This window comes from Acanthopagrus latus, chromosome 8, assembly GCF_904848185.1.
Source record: "Acanthopagrus latus isolate v.2019 chromosome 8, fAcaLat1.1, whole genome shotgun sequence".
Lineage (NCBI taxonomy): Eukaryota > Metazoa > Chordata > Actinopteri > Spariformes > Sparidae > Acanthopagrus > Acanthopagrus latus.
Window position 1 is genome coordinate 919,624 of NC_051046.1, and position 8,889 is coordinate 928,512.

At 46.3% G+C, this 8,889-nt stretch overlaps 1 protein-coding gene across 1 annotated transcript in view; it reads left to right on the forward strand.

The window, feature by feature from the left end:
- itga11b (integrin, alpha 11b) overlaps positions 1 to 8,631 on the forward strand; it is an 8,925-nt gene extending 294 nt beyond the window's left edge. Inside the window, exons 2-15 of the mRNA XM_037106615.1 lie at positions 566 to 705; positions 780 to 890; positions 977 to 1,062; positions 1,149 to 1,353; positions 1,617 to 1,715; positions 3,075 to 3,151; positions 3,289 to 3,372; positions 3,581 to 3,692; positions 3,809 to 3,922; positions 4,030 to 4,113; positions 4,197 to 4,307; positions 5,389 to 5,484; positions 6,288 to 6,401; positions 6,488 to 8,631. Coding sequence (XP_036962510.1) covers positions 566 to 705; positions 780 to 890; positions 977 to 1,062; positions 1,149 to 1,353; positions 1,617 to 1,715; positions 3,075 to 3,151; positions 3,289 to 3,372; positions 3,581 to 3,692; positions 3,809 to 3,922; positions 4,030 to 4,113; positions 4,197 to 4,307; positions 5,389 to 5,484; positions 6,288 to 6,401; positions 6,488 to 6,568 — 1,514 coding nt within the window. The 3' untranslated portion in view covers positions 6,569 to 8,631. The remainder of the gene's footprint in view (positions 1 to 565; positions 706 to 779; positions 891 to 976; positions 1,063 to 1,148; positions 1,354 to 1,616; positions 1,716 to 3,074; positions 3,152 to 3,288; positions 3,373 to 3,580; positions 3,693 to 3,808; positions 3,923 to 4,029; positions 4,114 to 4,196; positions 4,308 to 5,388; positions 5,485 to 6,287; positions 6,402 to 6,487) is intronic.
- The last annotated feature ends 258 nt before the right edge of the window (positions 8,632 to 8,889 follow it).

An 8,889-nucleotide genomic window follows, 5' to 3' on the forward strand; every position in this document is an offset into this window, starting at 1 on the left:
CCTCCTCCCCTACTTCATCCTCCTCCTCCTCCTTCTCCTCCTCCTCTTCCTCCTCCCTCTCCTCCTCCTCTTTCTCCTCCTCCTCCTCCTCCTCTTTCTCCTCCTCCTCCTCTATCTCCCCCTCCTCCTCATCCTCGTCCTCCACCCTCTCCTCCTCCTCCTCCTCCTCCTCCTCTCTCACCTCCTCCTCCTCCTCCTCTTCCTCCTCCTCCTCCTCTTCTTCCTCCTCCTCCTCCTCTTCCACCTCCTCCTCCTCTCTCTCCGCCTCCTCCGCCTCCTCCTCCTCCTCCTCCTCCTCCTCCTCCTCTCTCTCCTCCTCCTCCTCCTCTTCCTCCTCCTCCTCTTCTTCCTCCTCCTCTATCTCCTCTTCCTCCTCCTCCTCTTTCTCCTCCTCCTCCTCTTCCTCCTCCTCCTCCTCCTCCTCCTCCTCCTCCTCCTCCTCTTCTTCCTCCTCCTCCTCCTCTTCCACCTCCTCCTCCTCTCTCTCCGCCTCCTCCGCCTCCTCCTCCTCTCTCTCCTCCTCCTCCTCCTCCTCCTCCTCCTCCTCCTCCTCCTCCTCCTCCAGCTGTTTGGTACAGTCTGGTGTTGGATGAGAGGCGTTTCCCTCCTCGTGCGGTTCTGGATGAATCCGGCCGTCAGCAGCCCAGGACTGTGATTCTGCAGGGTGGCGGTCAGAGCTGCCAGCGCCTCGGCTTCTCCATCCAGGTCAGAATGATTTCATCAAGTGAGTCCTGTTGGTGTGAATCCCTCAAACTGACACTCACACTTTGTTTGAACAGGAGACGACTGATTACGGACGTCCCATCGCGGTTGTCCTGGAGACGGGGCTGCAGAGCCCAGACGAGGGGCCGGTGTTGGACCCGGACTGGCCGAGCGTCCTGAGGACCGAGGTGATTCTGGATTAAAAATGTCTGACGGAGCAGAATGAAGGTCTTTGGCTCTAAACAAATGAAATGGTCCTTGTCTCTTGCCGTAGCTTCCCTTCTGGAACGGCTGTGAGCAGGAGGACACCTGCGTACCGGACCTCGTCCTCCACAGTCACTCCGACCTCATGGATGTTCAGTGAGTGACGCTCTTCATGAGCACACACCTGTTTCACCATCACGTGTTGACTAACGCAGCCGTTTGTCTCCGTGTCTCACCCGAAGGCAGTTCTGCAGCTCGAGGGACCGGGCCGCCTGGACACTGTGCAGCCACCAGGGGGAGTCAGAGGGCCCGGTGTATGTGGTGGAGACCGGGCGGAGGAGGATGGTGGTGTTTTCCCGACTGGAGAATCAGGGCGAGAACGCGTACGGAGCCGCCATCCACATCTCCACCTCCTCCAACCTGCTGTTCTCCAGCCTCATCGTCAAGGTGACCTCAGTAAATCAGGACTGATCTGAGACTTTCATCACCTCCCCGGATCAGAGCAGAATCTGATGAGACTCCGGGTCCAAACACAATCACCTCCTGCAACACGTCTTAGTTATTCTCTGAAGCAGAATATTTTCCATTTGATCAAAAACGCAAATGACGAATGTTTCCTCATCTTCCCGTCTTTGTTCGACTCTAAATGTTTTCTCTTCACATGACACCTGACTCTATGACTCAGCAGGCTCCTCCCCCCTTCCCCACAGGACCAATCAGATATTCAGATTGAGTGTTACGCTGAGGACAGATTGGCCAATCAGAGGAGCTGTAACATCAGTGCTCCTTTCATGAAGTCCTTGTCCCAGGTAGGTGCCTCTGATCGTATCGCCTGATGACGGAGTTCACTCACTCATCACTGAAGATGTTTAAGCACTAAAATAATAAAAACATCTGTATAAATAATGTTTTAATGAACGGGACACGAAGGATCCAGAGTCCCTCAGAAAAACACAAAACAAAAATAAAACAGATGGAACAACAAAGTGAAATGACAGTTTGTCAAAACTGGAGCTGCAACTATAAATCAAATATTAAATGTTTTTGGTCAATTACTGAATTAATCGCCAACTTTTCTGACGTATAACTGATCAGCTTGAATCATTTTTCAAAGAACAGTCAAAAATCTCTGACGTCAGCTTCTTTCCTCCTGTACCACAGTAAACTGAAGGTTTCGGACCTGTTACTGAACAATATAAAACACCATTAAATAACTGGATTCATGTAGAAATCAATCATTAGCAGCAGCCGGCTGGTGGAACAGATAATTGGACCATCAGACTAATGATAGTGATTAAAGCGAGCCTCGTCTGACAGCCATCGACTGAAATCCTTCATTAGCCTAACAACCGTCCTGTAAACATGATTAGGCCCCGCCCTTCTCTCCGAGGGCCCCCGAGGGCCTGTTTCTACACATGCCTGTCTGAGTACAGTCCGGTTTATTGGTCCAGACTGTGGTGCAGATTAGTGCCGGCTTCCTCTTCACAAGGCTGCGGCTGCTGGATCAGAGGAGACGATCTGCAAAACCACGAAACACAAAACGTTTCAACAATCAGAGCGTTCTGATCAGACGCTCAAATATTCAGAACATTATGAACGAATGAGACGTAATGACAGAATGATATTAACTCAGATTATAAAGTTTATTTCTCACCAACACACAGCGGTGACAGAAAAAGTCCCCTGTGACTGTTATATAATGTATGATGTCATTAAAGGAAGATTTCCTTCAAGAATGAACTTCTTTTTTTTTTATTACGACCAACACTAATTATTCTTTTCTTTCTGGATTCATCTGCTGATTTTATCCACTGATTGTCTGATTGTTTGGTGGAAACACAGACGGACGGCTTCACGATGTTTGTTCGGTCCAAACCTCAATGTTATTACAAATACGTTCAAATGATTCAAAGGAAAAACAACAAAAAAATCATCTGTGAAACTGCAACCAGATGATGACTTCACTGGAAAATGACCTCAGCCTTATAAATAAATAAATAAATAAATAAATAAATAAATAGGAAATCACTATCAGTAAAGTAACTAGTAACTAAAGCTGGAGGAGTAAAACTTAAAATCTGTTGTCGAGTTTTTCAGTCAGAGAAAATGTCAGCTGCTTTAAATCCCAGAGTTTTATTTTGAAAGTGAACGGCTCTCTTCCTGTCCAGGTGTCGTTCCGTGTGGAGTTTGAGTTCAGCCGTTCTGTCTTCCTGGACCACGTGCAGGTCGTCATGGCGACCAGCAGGTGAGGCAGCTCCTTACTATACATGTGATGTATTTCCTGTTCCTGTTAACTCGCTCATCAACCAGAGAAGAAGAGAGCAGTCTGGTTTATATTCAACTTAATGTGAGTGTGTGTGTGTGTGTGTGTGTGTGTGTCAGTGAGGGAGAGGAGGGTTACCCGGACGACAACATCAACGACATCTTCCTCCCTCTGAAATACCAAGCTGACATCGTTTTCACCAGGTGAGTGACAGTGAAGAGCTGCATGGTAAAACTGTTGTCATGTTAAGGTGTGTTGTCTGAAAGTAATTAATTACAGCTACTCAAATTATTGTGATTGAGTCATTTGATGAGTAACTAACACTGAGGAGAGTTTGAGAGGAAAACTTTGACATCAGTACTTTCACTTGTAATCGAGTAATATTTCAGTAATCTCCTCTCCTCCTCTCAGAGATCCGAACACTCCTCGGTTTGAAATCAGAGCAGACAGCTCCTCCTCCTCCTCCTCTTCATCCTGGGACCAATCAGAGAGCAGCTCTCCGACCTTCAACCTCACTTATTATGTGAGTTGAAGGAACAGTACCAGATGAACTGAACCCAGCAGACAGACTGGTGGTTCAGGACCTTTGACATCAGAACCGAGTGTGTGTTTTTATGACTTGTCTGACTCTACGTGCAGATCCAGAACCCGGGCATCTTCTCGGTGCAGGACGTGGTGTTCAGGGCTGATATCTGGGCCGTGACCCGGCGGGGGAACCAGCTGGTCAACATCACAGACTACAGCATCGAGCGGGTCAATGTTCCGATCCATCTCAGTCATTTTAACAAGAAGGAGATGATTATCTATATACACACAGTCACACTTCCTCTTCCTCCTCTTCCTCCTCTTCCTCTCAGCAGGTCTCCGGGTCTCACTGCATGCTGCCTCAAACCAGAACAACCAATCAGGTCACAGCAGAGGACCTGTCTCACCTGTCACAGCTGGTAGGACGGATGTTTTACTGTGATTAGTCTCTGACAAACGTCCAGGACTGAACTAAATGTGTGTTTGTTGTGCCTGTGTTCAGAACCACAGTAACGGTGTGAGCGAGTCGGTCCGGTGCAGACTGGACCTGCCGGCCTCCAGAGAGCTGAAGGTGACGCTCAGAGGAAGACTTCAGCTTCCCGCTCTGCTCGCTGTGAGTCTCTAATGAACCCAGAGAGGAGCTGAAGGAGCTCATGTTCCACCTTCATCACCAACAGCTTCTCCAAATCTCTCTTGTAAAGAACCAACAGTGTTGAATATTAGCTTACAGTGGAAGGTGTGGGCAGTTAAAGAGGTGGAGGGGAGGGTGGTGGAGTCACAGGGTGGAGAGCCAGTGACGACGTTTCTATATTTGGAAGTGTGACAGAAGCTAACCCTGGCACTTTGTGGCGACGGAAGCAGGTGTTTTAATCCACAACATGATGTTTTTTAACCCTCATCAAGTGTTTTTTGAGCCTGAACATAACCGAACAAGAACATAACCAGAACATAACCAGAACCTAACAAGAACATAACCAGAACATAACCAGAACATAATCAGAACATAACCAGGACCTAACCAGAGCATAATCAGAACATAACCAGGACCTAACCAGAACATAACCAGAACATAACCAGAACCTAACAAGAACATAACAGGACCTAACCAGAACATAATCAGAACATAACCAGAACATAACATAACCAGGACATAACCAGAACATAACCAGAACCTAACAAGAACATAACCAGAACATAACATAACCAGAACCTAACAAGAACATAACCAGAACATAACCAGAACCTAACCAGAACATAACCAGGACCTAACCAGAACACAATCAGAACATAACCAGAACATAACATAACCAGAACCTAACAAGAACATAACCAGAACATAACATAACCAGAACCTAACAAGAACATAACCAGAACATAACCATAACCTAACCAGAACATAACCAGGACCTAACAAGAACATAACCAGAACATAGCATAACCAGAACCTAACAAGAACATAACCAGAACCTAACAAAAACATAACCAGAACATAACCAGAATCTAACCAGAACATAAGCACAGTGCTGTGATGGCATAAAATGGAAAATTAAACTTACAGATTCAACATGTCTGTGGATCTGTGCAGCAGTGTTATTACCAGCATCTAATCTGGTGGCTGGATCGTGATGCTTTACGTCTCCTCATGTCTTCTGTTTGCTTCTTACCTTCATGATCACCTGTCGACCTGTTTTCAGGTGAGCTTCAAGTCGTTGGAGTTACTGACCGCCGCCTCCATCCAGCTGGAAGCGTCCAGTCCGATGTTCCTGCAGGAGGACAGGCCGGTCCGACAGGTACGAGTCTGCACGCAGCGCCCACTGACGATGAAGGGATGAATAATGAACGAACGTGACGATGGAGGAAATGGCTGAAAGGCTAAACGAACCCTAAACATAAAGAAGTTAATTAAAAACACAACTTAAACATGTGATGCTACATTTTTACATCAATTAATTTCCTATTTTTAATATAAACAACATTTTTGATATCCGTCAGGCTGAGAATACATTTTTTGCTACTTGCTATTTTGCTGCTGAAGGTTTTTATAAGGTGGAATGAAAAACCACAACATGACCTGTGAGAAGACTTGAGTTCTGAGTGAAAAGTGTTCAGTCCACATCTGGCCCAAAATATCAGAACGCACGTCGTCTATCCAAAATATCAAAACTATGAATGTATTAATCAGCTTCCTGTTTAATTAAAGACACGTGACTTTGTAATGACAGCCAGCTGTTCTCAGACATTTTCACTCGGTGATGAAGACGCTGAGCTCGACCCGTCTCACTCAGAACTGGACCTCAGAGATACAAACTGGATCAGATGTGACACTTTGCTGCCATCTGCTGTCAGAAACTGATATGACAGTCAGTTACATGGCAGGTTTCTAACAGGAACTTAAGTATTAAAATGACGTGGACGATTAATTTATACACAACATGAAGAACACGTGTTTTTATTTTACAGTGATGGAACAAACTAGATCTTTACGATCCGATACGTTGGATTCCTTTCAAGAAAGCAAGAAAAATAAAAAGTCTGGATAATAATCTAACAACATCATGATGACGGCAGTAAAACTGTGATGAATGTTGTGCAGATAATCCTGGAGCTGAGGAAGGACGAGGATTACATCATCCCCGTCTGGATCATACTGGGCAGCTCGCTGGGAGGCCTGCTGCTACTGGCCTTACTGGTGCTGGCCCTGTGGAAGGTACACACACACACACACACACACACACACACACACACACACACACTGAAGTTCCCCTTTAAATCCATACCTCTGTTTGTGTTCAGCTCGGCTTCTTCAACAGACGACGGCGACAGGAAGAGGAGGAGCAGCCTGTAGCCAATGGGAAGGCAGCAGAGGAGCTATAACATGTGGGCGGCCATGATGCTGCACTCGGTCCTCCTCAGTCTGTAAAGTCACTACATGAGTCCTGAGTGGTTTGAGTCTCGACTAACGATGAAACACTGAGGTGAAACCAGCACAGGTCAGAGGTGAAGGTCGCCAGCTGGTCACCACTCAGGAAGCTCTGGTCCGGCCCGGTTCTCTCCCGGTGCTGAACTCAGAGAGGTCTGACTTCATGAGCTGATGAGGATCACCTGAATGCATCACAAGCCTCCACCTGTCACTCAGGGAACCTGATGCCCCGCCCCCCCACCAATCAGCCAATCAGCCACGCCCATAAACATATGACCAGTTTTACAACAGAGCGGAGGAAGACAGCAGAACCTTTACAGAACTTTTAGTACTCCATTACATTCATATTACTCAAGTGAACAGTAGAAAGTTCTGAAATGACCCGTGTGGATGAAAATGGGTCAGAATGAATGCAGCTTGTTGTTTATCTGCTTTAGATACAGCGGTTCCTAACCTCTGGACCGGGCCCCTCCGACGGGCCCCCAGATACATCTGAGGGGCCATGAGATGATTAACGATGATTAACTGTAATGTTGTGTAGTAGAAGTACACAGCAAATACTCAACCCAATACCCAAGTAAAGTAGAAGTACCTCAAAACTGTACAGTACTTGATTGAATGTACTCAGTCACTTTCCTGAAGAATTTACCTGCCTCCTGTTAACTGTAAAGCTCATCTGTGACCCAGCTCCAGCTCCAGCACCGGCACCAGCTCCAGCTCCAGCACCGGCACCAGCTCCAGGACCGGCACCAGCTCCAGCACCAGGACCGGCACCAGGACTCATTTTATTCTTCCGAAAGTTGAAGTCGAAGTTTTCACTCTGAGACGTTCATGTCATTTATCAAATATCCCAGAAACTTCAGTGAGACTTCAGGTTGTAACTGTACACCTGCAGGAATATGATTGGATGTTAAGAGAGAGAGAGAGAGTGTGTGTGTGTGTGTGTGTGTGTGTGTGTCTTCTGTAGGAATAGTTAATAATGTGGACGAACTGGATCCACCTGTCTGATGGGAGTCACTGTGCTGAGATCAGCTGATGGGAGCGATGATCACAACAAACAGTAATAAATCAGATCCATCATGTTTCACTGAGGGCGTCAGAACAAGACTACCTAACACGGCTGACTTCATTTTTTATACTAGTGGACGTTGTAAATGCATCCTACGAACACATATTGTTTATTACTTCCAAAGTTATATCTGAGGCACTTTTGTTGTATAAAGTTAAACTTGAACTTGCTGTAAATACATGTGTATGAATAAGGATAGTGGCATTATTGTTTGAGATGACGCTGATGTTTCTGCAGCAGAGGATCAACTCCCTTCATACAGTCTGTTCACTACTATGTTAATATTAGAATAAAGCCAAGAAATGTACACGTGCTGTGTCGTGCTTCATAAACGAACGTGTTTGTTTTCAGGTCATTTGTTTTCCATCACTCGTTTCTGCTCCAGTTCCATTTGTATGTTTTGATGACTTCAGCAGCAGCTCCGGTGTGGCCTGACCTCCTGACTCTGAGAGGACGAGAGCGTCATAATGAGGAAAGACTCGTTAACAGTTCCACCCAAAATGAACCGGGTCGTTCTCTGCTCCCTCCTGATGATGGACGTCAGGTCTGGCAGAAACGTTTGTGTTTGTTTATGTCACGACTTTACGTCTGTTTAGGTCGAACTTTCTGTTCCTATCTTGTCTCAACGCTGTGACTTTATGCGCTCTGGTGAGGTTTAGGCACCAAATCCACTTGGTTTAGGTCGGAAAGCCTGTTTGGCACCAAACCATGAAAATCCCACAGATCACAAATTTCTCGACTTCAACAGGGTGCAGGTTTTTAGCTGAGCAGCTACAGTGAAGAATTCAGCTTTAAAGAAAGGGTTTAAATAATATATTTTAAGATAAATTTGGGATCTCAGGGTTTCTGGAGACGAGCAGCATGGAGCCACTTTACTGTGAAGCCCCAGAACTGTGGAGGAGGAGGAGAGGAGGACTTTATATCCTCAGGAGGAGGAGAGGAGGACTTTATATCCTCAGGAGGAGGAGAGGAGGACTTTATATCCTCAGGAGGAGGAGAGGAGGACTTTATATCCTCAGGAGGAGGAGAGGAGGACTTTATATCATCAGGAGGAGGAGAGGAGGACTTTATATCCTCAGGAGGAGGAGAGGAGGACTTTATATCCTCAGGAGGAGGAGAGGAGGACTTTATATCCTCAGGAGGAGGAGAGGATGAGTACATTTAATCCAGAAGAGGAAAACATCTGTGGTGAGTAAATAAACGACA